General features: G+C 43.5%; 1 protein-coding gene across 2 annotated transcripts in view; it reads left to right on the top strand.

The window, feature by feature from the left end:
* Positions 1-8861, top strand: part of ntn2 (netrin 2) — a 62839-nt gene extending 53978 nt beyond the window's left edge. For both annotated transcript variants that reach the window (XM_064322286.1, XM_064322285.1), the window contains exons 6-7: positions 3717-3791; positions 4110-8861. In XM_064322286.1, the coding sequence (XP_064178356.1) occupies positions 3717-3791; positions 4110-4438 (404 nt within the window). In that variant the 3' untranslated portion in view covers positions 4439-8861. The remainder of the gene's footprint in view (positions 1-3716; positions 3792-4109) is intronic.
* Positions 8862-23577: the final 14716 nt, after the last annotated feature.

The raw sequence follows: 23577 nt of genomic DNA, 5'->3' as shown, positions 1-23577 counted from the left end.
CCCACACATTCTCCCAGGCCCACGGGCCTAAGAGCAGGGCCTCACTACTGCCTGCTGTGACACCAGTAACCAGGAAACTCAATTGCCACCCCGCAACCCCCCCACACCTCCAACCCCAAGGGCATTGCACGTGCCTTCCCCCTCCTCATGCCACCCAACCCAAGCAGTCGCCCCTACCACCTCACCCCCCCCCCGAGAAACATCTGGTAACATTCGGGGCGGTCTCCCAGCAACCGAGTGGCGGGCTCTTTGACGTGATAGCGCCGAGCCGCCACGTGTGGCAGAGATCCTGTTTTGTCTGCCCCTTCCCCTCCTTCCCGTAGAAAAATGTTTTCATTCATCTTAGCAGCCGGCCGAGAAGCAATGGCAGCCTGCGTCGGCGCTGTTTGTTTTCGTAGCGGGTCCTCTGGGTGCTGCGCCGCGACTCGCGCTTGGCGACACGGCGAAGAGAAGGCGCTTGAATGGCGTTCAGTTCTCCTCGTAGATTTATTAAAAGCTCTGCTGAGTTGTGAGAAGCAGCTGGCCCAGCTTCTCTCTGGTTACCACTAATAAAAACTGCATCGCTCTGATATACGGCCAAGTTCCCCTGACATTTTTATAGTTTTTTCTTCCTTTTTTTCTTCTTGTTCCCTCTCTCTCTCTCTTTTCCCTTTCAGAAATCAGCGCTTAAATGAGCAGTGCTTGTTCCGCTACACGCAATGAGCAAACATTTGTTGTTTTTTTTTTGAAGAGAAAAAGGAGTATTCCTGCGTTAGCAGACACTTTTATTTGGTTGTATTTGGAACTGAGGTGACCCCTTTTGAATGATTTCATTTTTAAGGCTGCTAGAATCAGCCACAAATTCATCAGTGCTCACAACCACAGGCTTTAAATTCTGTGCCAGAAAAATTCATTGGTATTCCTGAAATCCTTTGGCGTGTGTTCTTTAACCAGTTAGAATTACATATAAATTGTGCACTTGGCATCAGAGCAGAAAACGACAATTGCTCTGAATTCATTATAGACATTGTAAGCTAAGCTATATAATATAATAATTCATATGCTCACATACCTCACATAATGAATACTTTGTTTGGTGTTTGCCTCTGTAGGAATGGAGCAGACAGTATAAAATACTCTGGTGTCCTACACAAATCTAGTATGAGATTGGTTGGTTGTTCTCCTGCTGGTTTTTCCAAACCAGACACAGGATGCTCACATTTCTCAACAACAACAGGGAACACTCATTAAAAATATTTAATGAGCATCTTTTACCCCATATGTCATGACAGCTACTGTGGTAATGCTATAGCTACAGCACCGTGTGGGCTACAAAGACAGGCCATGATGTCAGAACCAGCACAACTGCACACTTGAGGTTTCTGCTGAAGCCTGCTCTGCTGCTACGCTAATAGTCTCTCCTGTAGCTAATGCGCCACAGACTTGCTTTTGTTGTGTGCTTTGTGCGCTGTTGTGCTCTCTCTTTACTTCTGTATATCTCTATTATGTCTGCGCCTATACTGACATTATCTTCCAAAATTAGACCCGTAGGAAGAACTGCTCCACTACAGGGGCTTTCTGACACATTGAATCAAACTCATCTCAGTGGGTGTTTGGTGGCTCCGCCAGGGCATGCCCCCCCCCCCCCCCCACGCCAAGCTTACCTGGAGCTTCAGGTTCTCTGTTCCATTCTCTTTGTGTTTCCACGTTTACTCTGTTTCAGATCTTTTTTCAGGAAAAGAAACAAAAGAGGTGAATGGCAGCGTTTTCCCTCTTGCCATTCCTTTGGCCGTTTCCTAAAGGCTTATCAATGGGCTTTGAATATTGTGCCTTGAATTATATTTTCAGCCCTGATCTATTCTAACTTTCCCTTCCTCCATCTGCACCGCAGATGATGCTGCGCACACTGCTCTGTGGGCAGTAACCTCCACCTGTTCCTCATATAGCAGCCTTGCTTAGTTTCTTCTGCCAGAAATATGTCCATTTGCCTTTTCGCACAAAGACCATATAATAGCACTGACATAATGGGGTATTTACAGAAGACATATGGAGGTATCATCAAATCATTTCACCAATAAGTTATGGGGGCAGTTTGGTCTTAAAAATAACCGCCTGTCTAATGCTATCAGCAGCCCATTATCCACTGTCTGAACCTGAGCTCAGAGAAAGTTGGGTTATGACAAAGATACTTTTTCCATATTTTCGGGTGTGGACTGGCCAGAAGCAAGGCATTGGTGAGATCTAGTCGTACACCAGCAGTCAGAGTTCTTATTAGGGACTGACGATAGAAAAATGCCCTGGCTTCTTCATGCTTTGTTTAAAGTGATTGACAGTTCTCCATCTATAGTTCCTGGTTCAGTGGTTAACATTAACTGGGTATTTGACTGGCTTTCAATAATACATAAAATTAGACAAATATGACAAAGATGATCAGACATTGTCAGTGCACTTCCCGATTGTCAGTGCACTGCTCTGTCCGTTGGCCCAATAATTTGTAGTCAACTAGTTTGGAAGTGCTGTATCTGTATCTTTCTTACTATTACTGCGTTAGGGAAATTAGGGAAATTTCCAAACCCAAAAGTGACTCGCAAGTGTCACAATCTGAGCATTACATGTTGAATGAACTTTAGACATAAAGTCTTTGGGGGGTTTCATTGTTTGCTTTCAACACGCAGCTTGCATTATCTGAGACAAATGCAGCTGAATAGTTGACATCATCCACAGTGTTAAATAGCATTGCATTGTCTGGAGCTGTGAATTAGCTGTAACTTACGGTATCAAGATGCACAGTGTCAGCGAGATAGGCTAACTTTTATATTGGATGTAATTGATTTTCTTTGCAGAACAAATAAGATGAGCAAACCATAATTGCTTTTGCAATCTGCTCACTCGTCTGCGACCGTATTTTTATATGAGTCGGCAGCCTGCAGCCTGTACTTCTGCGGAAATAGTTTTTGGGGAACATCACCGCCGTTTCTTACAAGTCTGAGGTTGCCAAGTCTCACGGATATGGTGTGACACACACACATTTATCCTTAATCTCACACACTCGCGCTCCCTTAAGAAATCTCACAGCAGATTTATTCACTCATTTTTTTAAAATCTATTCACAAGTCATTCAGACCACTTGAAATTTTTTGAGCTGACAAAGCTACATGGTCAACACCGAGTTGATTGCTGATTCCCTGGAAACATTAGCAATCAGTAAATTAATAGAAAATTTAGAAAAAGGTAGCAATGAACCTAAGGTAGCAATAGATATAGCTAGACATTTAAGCATGCGCATCTTGATGGATGTTTTAATCTGTAAGTGCCTGTAAATTGTTGTTTTTTGTTTCTGCATGGATTTGTTGTAAACTGTAGATAATATATTGACTCCATTGAGGTGCAGTGTACCAGGAGTCTCCAACCAGTCTCTCATTTGTGTTTGACATTATGTCCATGTCACATTCATCCCTGTCTCCCAGTATAGCCTATTACATCAAAAAAGTGCTTTGATAAGGGCCACAACTGATCCCCAAAATTATTGGAGTAATTTCTGATTCATGTTAACACTGGAGGGTAATACTGCCAATGTGCCCAAGGCTGAATCTTGTCTTCCATTGAACAAGGTTGGTTGATTTGAATGTTTATTTTTCTCTTGAAAGAGGAAGAATACTCGTTTAGGAGGATATGGGTTATTGAAACCATGTTAAAAGGCTAACTGAAGACACTATGTTTTGGCTGTTGGTTCATAGATTGCGAGTCTTACTGCAAACCAGTGAAGGGTAATCTGAAGATCAACATGAAGAAATACTGCAAGAAGGACTATGGTGAGAGATGTGATTGTGGATATACACCTATTGGGGAGTAAAGAAATATTGGGGATAATGTATCAATCACAGAGAATCTGGGACAATGTCAATTGTGATATTTTGTTTTGTTTGTTTTTGTATGCATTTTCAAATGTATGTTGTTGAAAATGGATTCTGTTTTAAAATGTAAGATTAATCAAAGCTCCTTTTAGTAACTGTAAATATCTGGTGAACTGTACAAGCATTATTTTATAATCTGACTGATGAATATTTAGTCTGACTCAAGCCCCTCCCCCTTTTCTACTTACCCCTTCCACTCCCTTTGACCTCTTTCAGCGGTGCAAGTCAACGTACTGGACATGGAGACAGTCGGAGACTGGGCCAAGTTTTCGGTCAACGTCATGGCCGTCTACAAGAGCCGCGGGGAGCCGCTGAAAAGGGGCGACCACTTCCTGTGGATCCACATGAAGGACCTGGCCTGCAAGTGCCCCAAAATCCAGATGAGCAAACGCTTCCTGGTGATGGGCACCAGCGAGAGCGGGGCCGAGCGGGCGGGGCTGCTGGCCGACAAGAACAGCCTGGTCATCCAGTGGCGGGACGTTTGGACGCGACGGCTGCGAAAGTTCCAACGCAAAGAGAAGAAGGGCAAGTGCAGCAAGGCATGATGGGAGAACACCCCCCTCCCCATTCCCAACACGCCCAGGAGCACCGCACATACAGAGACTGCATGTATCTTGCTCGTTTTAAGGACCACTTTGTGTATATTGTATTATTATTTTTTCCTTTTTTTGTGTTTTTCATTTGCGTGTGACTTTCTTTTTTTATTGGTCTGCCTTGAAAAGGGACCGTTAAAAAGGGTACAACGTGTAAACGAGAGCTGATGCCATTCTCTGTCTTGATAATGACAGCAAAGTGTCCACTTTTGTCCTCCCAGATTACTTATCCATGTCATGCTTTTTGCCAAAGCATGCTACAGTGATTCATTTTTTCCCTACAACAATGAATGATAAAGAGACTGATTTTGGTTTCAGCCATCTCCTTTGTAGTCACCAGTAATTGTCCCACAGCTTCCCTGATCCTAGCACCTTTGTTCCACCATTTTGCCATAGAGTACAGTGAAAATTCATCGATCATCCTCATTTATATCTCATCTGAAGACCTTTCATTCTTCCAGCATAGTGGACTCTTTGAAAGATGAATCCCATAGGACTGTGTTGTCTTGCAATGCTCTTTTAATGCAGAACTGGCACTCTGCCTCAGACTTTTCTCATGACAAGTGCTGTCCTTGTGTTGTGTGTACCCTTCCCATGAGCCACAGCAGCTAGCAGGCTGCACTCTATGCTGCTCACAACAATAAACCATTGCTGTACCCATTCCTGCTCCTTGCTGGGGCTTTTACGGATCTGATTGGTAGCCTCAACTGTCTATCATGTTGCTCAGATGACATCTACAGCATCACAGCTACGCAGCTCTAGAACAACTCCCTTGTTATTGGAAACCCGGAAAAGATGTCGTATCCACTGCCTTTCGACAGGAGAACCTTGAGAATCGTCAGAGTGGTCAAAGTTCCTCCTCCACTTTTTCCTTTGACTTTGGCCTCTGTTGTACACCATGCAGAAGAGTGGTATGGAAAGACTAATTTCAGCAAGAAGCATTTACAGCTGCATAAATCTCGCCTCTATTCATCCGACCGTATTACATGAAGTAACCTGGCTAGAAGAGGGTTCCGAGCTCCTTGATTGTATTGCAAAGAGCCAGAGGTTCAGTCTTTGAGGGTTCAGGAGAATGGCTTTGGTTTTGCAGATTGTGCTTATGCAGCTGTTTAAGAAACACAGTAAAGTAGAAAAATGACAGTGGTAACTTTTCCTTTCCCCCAGTATCTGTTTTTAAAATGAATTACAAAACAAGAATCACGTCACAATAGACTCAAGTATAAAACGATCTTTTCCTTGAAGGTTTTTTGTTTGTTTGTTTCATTTTTAAGCTAATTAAAAATGTATTTTAAAAACAAGAATGTAAACAGAATGTATGCATGTTCCAAAATAGCCAGCTATTAGCATGCCTACAGTAATATTTTATGCTATTAGTTTACTATTTTGGCTGGAGTGTGCTGTTTGGTTCATCATATTTCCTGGCCCTTCTCAAGCACACTTTCCTACCACCTTGTCAGCTCTCTGATCCTGTGTGCTTTGTCTTAGATGTTTGATAGTAGTGATGGGAGCAGGCAGACTCCTTCCGTGTCGTGTGTGTCTTGTTTATTTCCTAAAGAATGTATATAAAAAGGAAAAATGTAAAATCGCATAGAAAACACACATTTTGATTGTACTGCCTTCAGTGAGATTATATTGTTTTGCCAAGTATTTGGACCGGCTTACTGTGATATGCCCACGTGTAAGTCAGTGCGTTATATTTTACTGGAACAAAGGTTCAGTTGATCAGGAATATATTGTGGGCAACCGGTATGAGTCACATTGAACATGTGAACATTTTTTAGGGGTGCAGACAATTTGTTCAATATTTGAGGTGATTGTTACATTAGCACCACACTCTCTCCAGATTGGTAATGCCAAACCCAGTCTCTAACCAAAGCGTAGCTTACAGAGCCATCAAGAGTGCATCAGCCATCCCGTAAACACTGAAGGACTACTGCTAACATTTCAGGAGTTGTAGTCTCTGTATCCAGCTTGAGGACAGGCTTACTGCCATGGAATTTAATGAATGCAGAACCAAATGACAGATTATTTATGTATTGTCTTTCCATGACTAACAGTCTGACAGATAGTATTACAGTAGCAGTCATTCACTATGGTGGTATCATGAGTTATGAGTTACACAGCTGTCATGCAGGAATGTCACAGTAACACTTCCAAATGGATTTCCTGATTCAGCACATTGTATACTGACTTACTCATGGGCATAAGCAGTGCCTGTTCATTTGCTCTTGGACATCAGAGGCTTAAATATAAACAGTGTAGCAAAAAAAACCTACTTTTTTATTTGTTTTTGTTTTTCTTCATTATTGTGCCACCCAGAATATTGGAATAAAAGCCGAAATCTACCCCAGAAGGGCAAATGTGTGTAGAAATGTGATGCTTCACCATGTTCCACACTGCTGCTGTAGACACCTGTTGTTTAGACTAAACCAGAGCCAGAAAACTGGGCAGTTTAATTGAGAACTTAACAAGTTTTCTTAAAACGTGTTCCCCCCCACTTGTATTTGTAACATTCACAGGTGTGTGTGCCTCATTAAAAACCAGGATAAAAATCACCATGCGAGGCAGATGACAAGTTGGCAAGGAAAATGTAGTGGGCTTGTTCAAACACCAGAGGTGCAGTTTTTGTGTCAACAGGATACATATGTGAAGTAAAATTATTTATCGGTCCATATGAATTCCGTGTACAGTGTTAAACAAATAGTTTTTTCTCTACAAATGTATTGAAATTAACTTGAGTCATAAGAGCTGGACGAGATAAAGAAAGGACAGATTAGAGCAAGATATCAGCCTTGTACAGTGAAGAACAAACATCAATATCTCAGTGCAGACACCCAACATTAGGGGGAGAAACATGAAACAAATGGCAAGAGGCTGTTGGATATTGAGCTTTAATGAAGAAAATCTTTCAGGGGTTATGCACAGGAAATGGGTAAAATACAGGCTTAGCAGTGCTCAGCATCGCCTGATGTTTTGTCTATTGTGGGCAGTCTGTGTTTATGACTCACCTTATGCTTAATAGCCTAAACATTCCAGTTGGATCCTCTGTTGTTCCAGGGTTGGGGCTTCTCTCTGCCATTCGTGAAATGGTGTATGAAGTCGGCGATCTGTGGAAGTAGCTTGCATGTCTTCTCGTAGGAGTGTGGTTATGTCCCTTTGACCAGAATGTGGTTTATGGTTTAAGCTCAGAAAGGAGACATTTCATTAGGAGCTCAGACAGGCCAGTTGTATGGTGAAGTTACAACCTGGAAAGTACTACCTTGGCTTTCAGAAGTAATTATACATACAGTAGCACAATTGTTACAAACCGCAGAAGTGTTTCCAGTTGGGGAAAAGCTTCCCCATCTTAAATGTACAAAGATTTATGTCCACTATTGAGGCAGTCATGAAGCTTTGGCACAGTGTTTTGTACCTTTTCGGATGTGTTTGCTGAATCCGACTATATAGCATCTCAGATGTGCACTCAATATAGAAGAAACTATTATGCAATTTTATCAAAAACATGAGCTAAGAAGACCGTGTTGGAACCAACCTGACACTTTGATGTACCACAGATGCAATAGGCAATATAGGGAACAACGACACATCAGGCTGACGTTTTTCGTACTTTTAGCTTGATTCTAAGTTTCTCTTTGTGACTGAGATTATAACTTTGCTGTTATGTCTGTAATGTTGTAAATATGTACTGCTATTAACTTTTCCATTTTGTTTTTGTGAAGCACATTTCTGTCTTAACAATGGAAGAGACGGTCCTAGTCACCATGTCAACAAAGACACGAGGACAGAAGGAAGTGGGGAGCTGTCTGCTTCTCTGTCCTCTCACTTTTAACTTGTCTGCAAATATCCTGTTAACTGAGCATTGGTAATTCTGTCTCTGCCATTGTTGGAGCTAAAGGTGTTATGATTTGCTGTCTCGTTACATTCAGGTGTGAGGGGTGTGGCCAAAAGCTGAATATCCGTAGCTTAAATACCAGTGTGGACAGTACCGGAACCTCATTTGTCTGTCCAAAGCCTCGTAGATACAGAGGTGCGAAGGCCAGAAGGAACACAGAGCTGACTGCCTCCTGTTTTTCGTCTCTGAGTTGTCCCCCCCGGGGAACAGACCACGCCCGCTGCCCACTTCCCCCCAGAGGACAGCTCTGAGTTCCTTCACACCTCCCCTATGCCATGGACAATTGCTAGCAGCCCCATGTCACATCATTATAACCACAGTGGAGTGGAAGTTTCATCTGTCTCTGGCCCCCGACTGGACAAATGGATCTTTCTTCTCTGTCCCTGTATCGGTCACCTTTATTTCATCTTTGTAAAGTTCTTTCCTGATGCAATGACCACTGACTTTTTAATCATAAACAAAAAATAAATTATTAGTTAATGACTTGTACGTGTTGCCTGTGTGCTGTACGTGTTGCGCGTATGTGCTGCTTGTTTGTCCCTGTCTGGGGCAGTGTTGTGGGAAAACTCCAGTGGATCCACCTGTGAGACACGAGCATGGAAAATCACATGATCCGCGCTGCGCAGCTCCCCGTCGCAGAGTCTGACAGAGTTCAGAGCTCTTCAGGAAGCCTGACATTGACACACAGCCTCAGAAGTTTCAGAGGCCTCTTTTTGTGGACCCGCAGCCACTGGATGGGCCTACTTGGGAAGGAGGTTATGGTAAGAGAGCAACAGCCTCTTAATCTGAACTTGGAGGCACATTAAAACTGAGGGCAGATATATGAAGAGTCTGGGAACGGGGGAGAAGGAAGGAGAGGGAGGGGGGAGAGTAAGAAATTGAGAGAGAGAGAGAGAGAGGTTCCCCATCCCGCTCAGGGCTTGAGCTCTGAAAATAAACAGCAGGGCAGCGTTTCCCGCTGCAGAAGAAACCCAACACCCCAGCGCCGGGCTGCAGCAGGAAACACACATCTCTCCCCAGCCTACCCTCCCCGCCCTCTAACCAAACAGCCCGCTGACTTTCTGTGGCAAATTGCAGGAAAGAGCTGATTTATCGCTCCCTTCAGACCGAGATGCTTCAGCTCGGGCGTACCGTCAGGGCAGAGCATCCCAGCTCCAAGCTCTTTGAGAGCGTCCCCCCCGTCCCTGACATAGCACGGCCTCCTCCGCGTCCCCCCAGGAGGCCCCTGCGCCCGGCCTCGGTGCCTGGCTTTCCTCTCATCGGAGCCTGCGGGCGATGTGCTGAGAGAGGGTCGCGCCCAACGGGCCGCGGTTTCCCCGCTGCGGGACGTGTCGGACACGCGCCGGCAGGCAGTCCCGCGTCTCTCACCGAACGGAAGCGCGGCGGGGGAGCCGGGAGCGGCGCCCACCCGAGCCGCGGCCGCTGGGGAAGGCCGCGGTACGAACACCGGAGAAAGCGCAGTCCTGCTGCGGGGGCTGGAGGCCGGAGGGAGCGGGGAAGCAGGGTAACTCCTCTCGCTGTAAATCGCTGCTGATGGACACATTGACGCTGGAGCGCGACTCCTCACACAGCAGCTCCTGTCTCTGGGGCGCAGGGGGATCCTGGTTGTCGTTTCCTTGAAGGCTGCTGCCACCATTGCGCCCCCGTTCCCCACCTCGAGCAGCGGATAGGAGCGGCCGCAGCGTTAAGCATCTGCTCCCAGCTCTCGACTCATCAGTCCTGACTTTATCCTCGGGACTTGGGCCTAGAGCTTCACGGCTGTTTTATTTCTTTTTTGATGCGAAAGCCCCAGAGCGCAGTCTGGCCTAAGGTGCGGGCGCTCTCCCACGTGGCCGGGGGCCCGAACGCTGGCCCCCAGAGCGCACGCGCCACTCTGCGGCCGTCTCGCGCTCACAAGGCCCCCGCACCATTTCACCTGATTCAAGGCCAGCGCATTTTTGGCAACAAAACGTGATGATATAAATAGCGCCTTCCATTTTCTAATCTCAGAGTACGGGAATCATTATGCGTTTGTGCTCCAAGCTGCATGGGAGCCAGCTCATTTTTTAAAACCCAAGTTCTGGATGGTTTGCTCAGCAGCAACATCCATGACTGTTGGTGCTGTGAAAATACCACTTTAGAAGTCCTCCGTTCTTTCTACATGCGCACATTATTCTGGAAAATGCTGCTTTTTCTGGTTACGGTTGTATTCCAGAAAAACTGTTTACATGCACCATGACGCACGATGGCCATTTATGTCCCCGTCTCAATATAGTTTCCAACAATATTTCCACACTGGTGTTTGAGAGAGATGAACAATTCTGCGTTCTGCTTTTTTTTGCTTATTTTTGCTAAATAGTTCATCGTGAACAGTTTTCTCATCACTTTTTTATAAAGATATTGCTGTGGTAGTGTTTTATTCTGCCCAGAAATGTCATGATGTTTATGCCTTTCATAACTTGGAGACAAGAACTGGGTTTGCAGTCACTCCAAAAATGTGAGTTTTTGGGTTTACCATGACAGTAGGCCAGAGAATGAATTATAACCAAATATTCCATGAAAAATAAAACATACAGACGTATAATTCAGGGTAGAAGGAATATTCCACATAACGTGTTTACGTGACTCAATATTCCATTTAATAGAAAAATATCCCACATCATATATTGGTTACTCATAACTGGGATACTGGCTTATTTTGGTTTTGGTCTTTGGAATAAGGTGTTTACATGACTCATACTTGAATATTTGGGTTAAGATTAGAATATTAGTCTGCATATAAACACAGAGGCGGGCGAGGTGCACTATTTCATCAATATTTTCTTTTATGATCATGATTATTTACTCTTTACAATGGTATGTCTGCATCTTGTGGAAAAATATTCGTTAATTGCAGTATGTGGGGGAGGAAAGGCAGTTGTTATATTATGATGTAGTGTGGCTGTGCTAAGAATGTGTCTGCAATTACCACGCTCGCCAGAGGAGGCTGGGATGGGGGCTAATTGATTCATTACGGCAACAATTCTGCTTATCAGTTCTGGAGAACTGCCCCCCGGCTACGGCGGGTTAAAGATGAGGAAGTTAAGGGGGTTTGCCAATGTGTGGAGAAAGGTGGGGTGTGACTGCTGTGTGTGGCGAGTGAAAGTGAGGGAGGGAGGGGGGGAGCGGGGGAGGGGGGGATGCAGTGTGTGATTTCAGGCCTCGTATGCAGCGGAATGCCTCTCTCCAGAGAGCATCTTGGCAAAGTCCTGGCTACTCCGGAATCGTGGCCCCAGGGTGGGTGACAGAGAGCGTGGGGGATTTTACTGATCACACTTTAATAATCTGCCAAATGAGGATAATTTAGGCTAAATGGGAGCTCATTACCACATTGCATCAAAGGAAAACAATGGTATTTATCAGCATGGGGGAGGGGCTTGTCTCACCCCTCTCCGGAGAGCAGCGGTGTAGTCATTGCACAATCACACGGTTTTCATTCTCCTCAGTCTGCATCCACTTCTCCAACAATACCCTGCTTTAGGCTGAATCATCCCTTGTCTAATGGACCGTTAAATGCTGTTCACCAAGGGCCATATAGGTTTCAACTGTGGGTGTCACTGTCCAATGAGACTATTATTACTTCTTGCACTTAAAAATGTCAACCATGGATTCCAGACATTTCTACTTGTCACGGTTGGTTAAGAAAAACATGGATTGCTAAGTGGAGATACTCACTGAAAACAGACACTGTCAATACACCCACACTCCTTTTCAATGTTGGTGTTCCTCTTTCCTGGATATCTCAGTATGTATTGACAGGCATGGAAGTACTAAGGTCAGCACAAAAAGGTGCATGTTTGATATTTTTCCCACCAGAAGTTCTGTTTGGAAACTCTTCATATACATTGAGTCAGTAGAATGCCCATTTTGGACTATATTACCACTGCTGTATAGCTATGGGAAAGTGAATCTTTGTGAACACTAGCATTGTGTGATCAATCGCTGACTTATTAAATTGAATGAATTCTGTTTTTTTGCTTTGTTTACAGAAAGCAAAGTCAATTGTTTGGTTCATACAAGTAGGTGATAGCATGAGATGGCTCCACAAATAATGGTTCCCACAACCTATTTCCAAACATTATTGCAGTACTGCTTGAACCAAAAGTTGGTGGTAGTACACAATATCATAAAACATTTTTTGTAAAACATACCATATCATCATTCTAAACTTTTTTTCAGAATACATTGATTTTAAAGTGGTCTTTTTTATGCTAGATTTACCATTTTCTCATTTTGTTGTCTTGAAAAAGACACAAATGACGGTGTAAATGTAGAACAGGTTTGCAAGTGCCGGTCAGTGTGCAGGCAGTAGAATATTTCAGATCGACAAATGGATAAGAATCTAATTTCCAGTTTTGGTCCCTTGTGTTTGCAAAGACTTAATCTTTTAATACCTCGGTTCAGCTCATTTAGGCTAATTAAGCCTAATTGCCTTAACCAATTCACTTAGGGCTGTAGAGGCAGTGCCAAAGCACAGTCCTTCATAACTGTGGCTGCCTAAGCCCAGCTAAAGGCGCGGTTCTCTCACAAGTTAGGCACCATAGTCCCCTGCCAAGCGAAAGCCCTATGCAGCTCCCTCCAAGCCAAAATAACAGAGCAAAGGGAGCCCGGTCGTAAGTTCTGGGCTTGTGAATGTTCTCCTCTGCTGGCGTCACCTTTACCGAAGGCAGCTGTGAGAGGCAAGACACTGGAGCTGATAGCATGCGTGAAAACCATTACACATCTGTCTTCCATTTCAATCAGCCTTTGTTTTGCTTTTTAATTCAATAACATGGGTGGACTCCCTTCTTGGAGTATACCGCAGCTGCCTCCACCTCTCCCAACACCTACACACTGAAATACTCCCCAACCACCCTGACTTCATCAACCACCCAATTCCCAGAAGCAGCCAGCTCACCTAATCCATAAAGAAAATGAGCCGAGGCTGTTCTCCGAGAGACCCGTTAACTTTACGCATGAGAACTTTCCCTTCAATTTTTCAAACTCCCTCTAGTCTTCAGTTACAACATGAAACTGCAGTTGCCTCACCCTCATCCTGCCGGCACAGCACAAACAACACTTCAGTTCCCATCATGCTTGTTTGTGGGAACTGGAGAAAGGAGAGGAAACACTGACTTTCAGAATATCAGCACTCTTACATTCCAGTTGGTTATTTCTGTGCTCTGACGAGCCTAATTATTGAATTAGCTGGAAATCTGTACCCTTTGGTCCAGGTTCAGACAGAGCAACCGTCTGGCCTGCTCTGCTCGTTGCTCGGTTCTTAATTGATGTTTAGGCTTTAACAGTGAGGCTTGCCGAGAATCATGGAAAACATCCACTTGATGAAATGATTGGTTGGTCAGCGTTTGCAAACTCAAAAGGCAGACCCTTCCTTTCTTCCTTCACCTCATCTAAGTAGCATGGACAGGTGAAAACAATACGGCAGAATATCACCTGGTCAATCAGTAGTCAACTCAGATCAGTGGTATGATGAAGGGAGAGTGGGGCCACCTTGCGTGTGGTGGTTTCATTCCAACCACAGTTTCAACCATGGAATTGTAACAAGCTATTACTTAAGGGATGTTTACTTATCTTGCTAAGGCCACATTATATCAGAAATATCTTTGCATGTCATGAAGAATAAATGTCTCATTCACATCCCAGGATTTTTAATGTCAGCTCATCTAATGTTTTCGTTGTCTGTAATGAGATATAAGACCATCGATATGCATATTTAACTTGACAGGGTAGCACACCTTTAGCTAGCCTAAGCTTGTGAAGCCCCAAATGTAAGCCTGGGCTGCGCATGCTGAGGGCAAAACACTACAGCTCCAATTAAAGTGAGTGGGGAATACCAGACTTTTGAAGGCAAAATAAAACTTCCTCGATGGTATTTTAAAACTCGATTAACAATCGTTACATTTCATACGACAAGCAGATTGAGAAAATATGCAATAAAATATCCTATTTTTTCAGATATTTTCCCAAAACAACCATTGTTTCACAAACTGCTATATATAATGAAATTCATGATCACAAAAAATTACCCGATGAGGTTTTTTGGTAATTAAATAACCTTGGTTTTCTATATTGAATTCAATGTGTAGCAAGCCCCCTAGGTCCTAAACATGCCAGTAGAGGCTGTTCCCTGTTACTTCCAAGACCTCACTGCAAGAAATGTCACAAAAATGTCAAATTGTATAAATGTTATGGGTAATTAAGTAATTAAACCCAGAAGTCTACATGAAAACCCTTGGCTCTTGTCCACCTGTGATCTAGAAATAGTCATATCTATCTATCTATCTATCTATCTATCCATCCATCCATCCATCCATCCATCCATCCATCCATCCATCCATCCATCCATCCATCTATCTATCTATCTATCTAATTGTCATATCCAGTCATAAACCAAAACAAATGTACTGGCAGACAACTGTAATTCAAGGCTGAGTCCCCACAGACACCCACACACAGTGCCTCACAGTAGAGAGATGGCAGCTTGTGGTTTAAATGCAGGCAACAATTCAGCAACATCAGGATGAAGCAGATCCTTCAAAGTCAAGTTTTTTGGCATTGTGTACTTCTGGTGACTTCTCTGGTGTTCAGGCCATAGTTCAGGCCCTGTGAAGCCAGACTCTTGAATTGTGATAAATGATAGGTTGATTCAGGTTTCAGAAAAATGGCAGCTTAAGCATGTTTTTTAGAAAGGCAGACATGCCTAGAGAGTCAGCCTGGTGATGTCAGTGTCGCTCAGGACATCAATTATGAAAGACGGGGGGAGTAATGGTTGATAAAAACGTGGCATGAGCAGGTGAGTAACATCCTGGCATACTTCCTGGTCCTGCTTCCTGTTTAATGGGGTGCTGGTGAATAATGTGGATGAGGCTTCCTCTTTGGGGGAATGTAACATTAGAATGAGATAGCGGTTCTGTTTATGAGAGGGAGGTGAAGAAATCATTCCAATCTTGATCTGCGATGACTCCGTGAAAGCAGCTGGGATGGCTCCCAAACATTTTACTCAAATAACAGTCACAAGGGACTGTTTCAACCTCGATCCACCTCCTTATTTACTGATGTGATGTCAACTTGGGAAGGTGTCAGTCTGCTGTGTTGCAATACTGTTTCACCACGTCAAAATTTTATAGTCTGAAAAAATTGTAAGAGTATAAATTAGACCAAATTTCAGGAGGGGGAACAGTTAAATCAAAACAACCTGTAGCCTAATATTTAGAATTCATCCAAGGATATTCATCACTGTTAGCATTTAGACAGCACTTCAATGATCAATAAATGCACTCTATCTCTCTCTTAATCTTACCAAGAACATGAAGACAAAGGTTTTATAGCAATACAAAGCAATGGGATTTTCCCTGTGCAGGTTTTGGCATCTGGTTTCCTGCTACAACTGCAAGAAGGAGAGATCACAAGATCAAAGGTGATAATATGGTAATAAAGAAGGTACATCAGTTTTGCTTTTGTTCAGAGGTGCTGACTGTTGCTTCTCTAATCAGCAATAATGAGGCTTTTCCCATATTTTGGTGCCGGATTTGGCAGGTTACTACTGGGCATGGGTGTGCTCTCTTAATGAGCACCTTGTTTGGGGTAAGGATTGGCAGCTGAAACCATGTCTGTGCCAGGCATGTGTTATGGAGAGGAATCAGATGCAGCCAAATCCCCCCACCCCCTTCATCCCCTCAAATCCGCTCACACACTTCCCAAGGTGAAATACTTGGAGGTTTTGAGAAAAAGAGCCCAAATTTGTTCTTTTTTCTGAGAACTGCTCAACAGTGCCAGGAGTTATTCGGTATATTTTCTTCAATTGAAATTGTACTGTGTGTGTGCGTGTGTGTGTGTGTGTGTGAAGAGAGAGTGTGTGAATGTGTCTGCTAACATGCACTGAAAAAAAATTTGAGTCACACTGAAAATACATCCTACTGTGAACACAAAACCCTCAACTCCCATTACACACATTGTTTCAGTAGTATTGTTTTAGATATCTGAGAACTGTTATACTTTACAGAGCAATCGACAAATCTGCCAACCACAATCCACTTTACAGTTGCTCTACATTTTAAAACACACCCGTGTGGGTTGTGCTTGCTTGTCTCTGGATTGGTTCAGTGAAGGACTTTAAGAATGACTTGTGAGGACAGATGTGTTTCACCCGATAAACTTCAAGGGCAGTCAAATTTCTTAATCCACTTTACGGCACTCTGGGGATGGAACCTATGGCCCAATGCTGTCAAAATAACAAAAACAAGAGGAAGTCATTAATTTAAGATGGATTAAGTTAGCAACACTCACATGACACAGCTTTTATACTAATCAATCAAAGCATAGTTTACACAGTAAAATGTGGGAGATTAAAGACCCTTATACAAGCACACTGTCAGAACACCCAAAAATTCAATCTGGAGGATGTTGTGGGTTCAGTGTTTTATCAGACTTCTTTAATCATTTTGTATAGGTGATCTGTTGAATAGTGACTCATTAACACCTACTTACTCTCTGTCTTACTCTTCTTTCTCCAGCTCTGTTTTCTCTTTCCCTCTCTCTCCTCCATTCTCCAAAGGTGAGAACTAGTCCAATGATTGGACTGTGGGCCTAAGTGAAGACAGCCCATGGCTCTGTTCTCTCTGGAAGCTGCCAGCAGTGGGCAGGTGGTTACCTGGCACAGGGCACAGCATGGAGCTGGGGCATCTGGAGCATCTTAATGCAACAGGAGAATCTTAACGCTACTTGAGCATCTTAACGCTACTGGAGAATCTTAATGCAACTGGAGCATCTTAATGCAACAGGAGAATCTTAATGCTACTGGAGCATCTTAATGCTACTGGAGCATCTTAATGCTACTGGAGCATCATAACGCTACTCGAGAATCTTAATGCTACTGGAGAATCTTAATGCAACTGGAGCATCTTAAAGCTACTGGAGTATCTTAATGCTATGCACGTGAGACCTGTCATGGATGGACTAGGCTGAACCTGGAGAAGGAGGAAGAACCGAGGGCAGAAATGGAAAACCAGACCCAGAGCATGGACTGAGGGAAACCCAGCCAGTTCCCAATCACAGGCATCCAGTCAGACCTGAGGTATCAAGTTTTATTAATATCTGTCAGACATGACATGACAAAATGTTTTTAAAAAATGAAAAGGAAGGACATTCAAGTACAGGAATCTTGTGTTTGCAAACCTGGTGCTTGGTTACCACTTCTACCCTGACTTAAATAATGTTTTTCAGTGAGCCCTGTGCTTTGTGTTTGCATCTTAGGCACTGAGTATTTCTGTTAAAGCTATTAAACTCTCTCTCTGCATTAATCTCTCTCTCTCTCTTTCTCTCTCATTTTCAAGATTTTCAAGGTGGAGCTCAGTGAGAAGGGCTGTCTTCCTTTGGGCCGTCCCACCTGGAGAGTGGGCTGTGTGTTGGGCCCATCTGTTGGCGTTTAGCACCAGTGGGCCCAGGGCCTGCCATCGTACTGATCCCCGGCGCACATTAACTCAGCTAATTTGTCTGCCAAAGCCCTGGTTGATTGCTACCATGTGATGGCATGTGAAAGGTGAGGATGCCTACTTATCTCTAGTGGGTGGGGGAGGGAGAGAGAAAAAAATGAATTTAGCGCAGGAGGGTGAGAGACAAGTCCCAGGAGGTGCTATCCAAGCAGGAATTTCTTTCCCTGGAAATGAAGGAGGCATCATGATTATGCAGCTTCCCGGAGACAGATGTGGCACCGCGGTGCTGGGGGTGGGGGTGGTGGGTGGACAGTTTCAGTGTTGGTCTGAGCATTACTGGGAACTCCTCCCAGTCATCCCAGCTACATCCCAATACAGTCAGATCCACACAATGGCCATACGCAGGGCAGGTTATTCCACCTGGAGCACATCATAGAAAAAATATCTTGAGAAACCTGAGATTCCTCAAGGCTTTTTTTTAAGGGGCAGAGACCAGGAGATGTTCTGAACACACCAAAGGGGAAGAGATTCATTGGTGTAATGTGAAGCCAGTGGCATCCCCCAGAGGCATCTCGGAGGAACATATATTCTTCATGGGAGCAGATTACGGTGCATTTTGAGCCCTTCATGCTAGCCCTTTATGCTGCTGTGCAGATGATAAGTTACCCAACACAAGAAAGGGCCTCATGGCCTGTGGTGATCAGCTCAAGGATGTAATTTTGCATGGCGAACATGAGAGAGTGGTGTTCTCACTGTGGCAGGATGTCAGCCTGTTTCTTCCATTCAAATGTCCCAACCCTCTCCCCTTGAATTTTGTGGAGACTCAATCCACAAAGGGTTTTTTGTGAGGGACTTTAAATCAGGAGCATGTCATGCAATTTAAGCGGGAGTCATTTGTAGTTTTTCTTTCTCTATTGCAGTTGACTGTTAAATGATATTTCAGATATGGGGAAATGTTCTTGATTCTACCATAGGTGATTGTGATCTACATAACACAGGGTGTATACTATTATGCATGCGTGCATGTGCACACACACGCGCGCACACACGCGCGTACACAGACACATGCCCACACATGCGCGCACAAATTATACTGATATCTTGACTCCCCAGCAGTTGAGAAACTTTGAAGTTTATTATTGCTCCAGATCTCCAGACTCTGCAGGCTTCGTCACTCTGAGAGCAGGTGGGCGAGTCGTTTCAGCGGAGCGTAGAAATAACCCCCCAAATAACTTTCAGTGCTCAGACTTACTGAAGCACTTATCAAGAGCCAGAAGGCAGGGATCAATGGTATCTGGCAGAATGTGTGTAACAGGTGGGGAGTACTGGGGAGGGGTAGAGATTTAATACATCTTCATTAATCTGTCTTCCTAGATCACCACATTACTCCTCTCTCTACCAACAACTGGCAAGTACACCAAGCTTCACTGGACAAATCGGTGTTCTGCCTCACAGTTGGCAGGATGCTGTATATAGGAGTCTGGAGATGAAGGATGAGGACTCATTGGGGGAAGAAAAGAGAGACGTCAAGATGGCAGAAGGAGCACGATAAGCTCTTCAATTCAAAGGCTCATCCTCATGTGTCAAAAAGGAGACAGGCAGCCATTATAACTATGAGGTTTCAACTGGACAAGATCCTAGCAAAAAACAAGTAACATACTGAATGCAATGACACGTGGCACTGTTATAGGTTTTGGTCATAATCAAATATCACTTTGGATATCCCTGTGTGCAGTTGCTGAGAAAATATCAATTTAATTTCAAACCTCAATGTATGGACAGTGTTTGTCTCATCAACATTTGGACTATGGACTACACAACCTGTCATGCCAATAATAAAATCTAAAGAAGTAATTCTGTTTTAAAAATTTCTTTTTTTAGCATTTTTAGATTCAGACTACAACAAATAATTATTTTATTCCCCAGGAGGTCCTCAATTTTTTATATATGATGATAGTTTTGAAGATATAACATCTCCAGGGAGAGACACCCTAAACCCAGACTTTTCTCTTATTCTCTTTACTTTACATTGACCTTTAAATGAAATGTAATCAACAAGTAATCTTTGATATGTGGTATTTGAGTATTATTTTTATCGTAATTTCCCAATAAACACAGAGAGAGCGAGGAGGGCATCAAAAGGACATTCAAAAAAGTCTCCAAACCAAAACCAGGCCTCCTTCAGAAGAGGAAGTCCAGTCCTGGACAACCAGAGCCTTGTATCTGCCAGGGAAAGCATAAACGGGGATAAATTCAACAAGACGGGCACCTGTGAAAATAAGGGCAGTGGAGCATGTATCAAACTAAATAAACTCACCTTTACTGGAAGGAGAGGCCCTGATGACAGACTGCACTCCATGGCTGCGCTCAGGTTAATAAGCCCTGGTAATGTGCAGTGCAGTGCATGTAAGCAGGCATGAGGGCTACACAGGGAGCAGCAGGCAGTGGGCCCAGTAAACCTGCTATCTGGGAGAACTGGCCAATACCAGGAGGCCACCATTACATTACATTACATTTATTTGGCAGACGCTTTTATCCACAGCGTACAATAAGTGCATATCAAAGGTCATTGGAACAACTACAAACGATAAAGTACAGTACTCATTTTGTATAGTTATTCATAGCCATGAACCCATTAAGTGCAGTTCACACAGTGAACATTGCTCTGACCTAACCTATGCTAAGTCAAACTAGGAGGCATTACAAGCTACAACATCAATAAATGATACAAGGCACAATAAGTGCTGGATGGAGGTACATGTAACATGAGTGGCACAGGAGTTACATGTGAAAGAGGGGAATTTAACAGATAGACATGCTCCACAGAGTGGTGATAGTTAGTCAGGGTATAGTCTGAAGAGATGCGTCTTCAGACCACGGCGGAAGATGGGCTATGAGGGAGTCGTTCGTAGAGGGACAGGAAGAACACCAGGAAAACCCAAGAGACCACACCATAGGATCTAACGTATTAGAAATTTTAACACCAAGAAACTAATACAATACTATCGTTCTGACTATGTGGCGTGTGTATGACTAAACACTCCCCCGCGTCCCCTCACTCTAGGTGAGTCCTCTGCAGGCGTGTCCCTTGCTGAGCAGCGGTGCGGCCATTGGAGCAGGTGTGGTGATTGACAGGCCGTGAGTGGAAACCCGATTTCCCCTCAGGCGTTCTGGTCGCCCTCCCTCAGGCTGGGACGCAAGGACACGGTGTAACTTGTGCCACGGAATATTCTAGGAAGAAGGGCTGCAGTTTACCTTGGCACTTGGGCCTCAAGAAAAAGGGTTCCACCCAGCTTGGCAGCTGCCGCAGCCTCCTCCTGTGTACAGAGAGGATGGCAGGCAGCAGAGCTGGTTCCATGAGCTGACATCACTTGTGCCCGCCAAGCTGCTCCCTCCACCTCTCCTATCTCAGTTTCATGAGGCTGATAATGCTGCACGGACTGGCAGAGCCAGGATAATGTATTTTGGACTTGCGCAATATTTGGGCAATCTCTTCTGGCAGGGCTAAGTACAGAGAACTGGCATCTTAATTGTGGAAACACGCATAACTGCTTGAACAATCAAGGAACCAAGGTCCCAGAGAGATCCTGCGCCCATAACCGGCTTTTTAATGCTTTCGGTTTTATACGGAGCTTTGGGTCTGGATCCTGTGAACTTTAATCGAGGGAATTACATTTTTTATTTCAAAACCTGTTTTATTAAACAAAACTCGCATTGTTCCCATAATAATTCTTTAATGATCCTGGCATGCCTTTTCAACTTCGGAAATGAAGTTTAAATTAGGCACTTGCATCCTGCATAAAGGAGGGGGGCGCTGCTGGGAAACTCTGCCAGGTAGTAGTTCTGCTGTGGACTCTGGCAGAATCGAGACAAGGTTGCACCATCGGCGTGTAACGGCTCACCTTCCTGGCCTGATTACTCTATGTGATCTGTGCCCAGGGACACAACAGGAACTCTGGGCCTCAGCTCATGCCATTACCATTCAGGGACGCAGCTGGTACTGCAAATGTACGAGGCACAAGCTTTAACGATGAGTCATATACTTTCTTCGAAATGAAATTATTATTCTGAATAAAAAGTTCATTATTTTTATGAATGTACATTTTTCCATGTTTATGACAGTTACAGGCAGTTCTAGTAGTTATAAATTTAGCTCCCTTAAAAGGAAGATTATTATTGCATGGATATATTGCATTGTAAACCACATGAAAAGCCACCTGTGGGTGCATTTATTAAATTTATCTGTTAATTTTCCATGTTCATATTAATCACAGTAGCTATAAATATGGTCCAAGTTTGAAAAGGGAATTGAATCTCAATGAGATTCATCAGGAAAAATAAATGATATATTAAATTAGATTTACCTACAGCTAGCTTCTAATGTGGTCTGTAATGCAGTATACTATAAATACACAGACATGCTGAATCACAAATTATCTTATCTGCACATAAGCTCTTCGTTTATGTGTATTCCACAGGGATACATAATCCCTATATTTGACATCTTCATATCTGATCAGAGCTCTGCCCATTCTGTGTGTAACATATTCCTCTGTTCATTTCTGCCAGCTGGTCTCTCCAGTTCTGAGTATTATTCTGGTACAGTTCAAATATACCACAATAGACTCTTGGAACATGAACACTGTGGGAATGGGAGTCCTTCAGAACTCTGAAATGTTCATAACTTAATAACCAAAAACAGTATTTTTCCATGTTTGCTTTCCAAACAATAGTTAAGGCTTCACCTCCTTTTCAGTGAACATGTCATTAACATACCCATGCAACATAAGAGTAACCTGTCTACAGTTGGAAACTGTTGCAAAAGAAAAAAAGCCAACAATTTTGCACTCTCAGAAAGAAAACAACTGGCAAGTTGAAATATAACATCATTTGGCCCCTTGTTATGAAGTAAGCAGGACATTTTTTAGGTGGACATAGAGTAGGGCATAAAAATGTTGATTTTAGGATCATTTCTAGGTGTTAAGATAAAAGTGTACTGTATGTGTAGACCCGAGCTAATTCCTCACTTGATCCAGTGTGTAGGCTAAGCTTTGCTGGGCTTAGAGTCTGAGAAATATGTGTGTCAATTACTGAGAAACTGAAAGCTACTGACCAAGAAAAGCATGAAGTAAAGGACCCACAAGCTGGATGGTGAGTTCAAAGCCAGCAAGGGTGTTTCTTGCCATGATTAAAGTGCTTCTAGCAGGGTCAATGAATACATGCGCCCATCCATGTGTCAATAATGCCTTAAACATGTGTTTAATTGCAGATGAGTCAGTACCGTTATGTTTGTTTTGTGTATGCCGCTGCCTTGGAAACTTTCTTTGATGGATCCGACAGACGAAACGATAGACAGCAGGAATTTCCAGGTTTTATCAATGGAAAGCGTGACTCATTTCCGTTAAAGGTTGCCTTCTGAATCACTGATAATACCAATGTGATTCTGTAATGAGGTGTGATTATCTATGTTATTTTTTGGATTTCTACCCTGTTTTGTTGACCGGTCAGTTCTTGACTCTGAGGTTAATATTGCATATGTTCTACTACTTTTTTAAACAGTGGCTGACACAATCAGTATTTTACAACACTTGTGATGTAAACATCAAAGTTTTCATGCAACTAATATGTTTGCTAACCTTTTTTCTCTATCATGGTTTTTATTCAATGCTCTCCTGATTATTTTAAACAACATAGCGTTTGTAGAATTATTCATGATATAATTATTTACCTTAAAGTACTGGATGCAAAAT

Source organism: Anguilla rostrata, chromosome 2, assembly GCF_018555375.3.
Source record: "Anguilla rostrata isolate EN2019 chromosome 2, ASM1855537v3, whole genome shotgun sequence".
Taxonomy (NCBI): Eukaryota; Metazoa; Chordata; class Actinopteri; order Anguilliformes; family Anguillidae; genus Anguilla; species Anguilla rostrata.
This window is presented reverse-complemented; position numbering and strand designations above follow the sequence as displayed.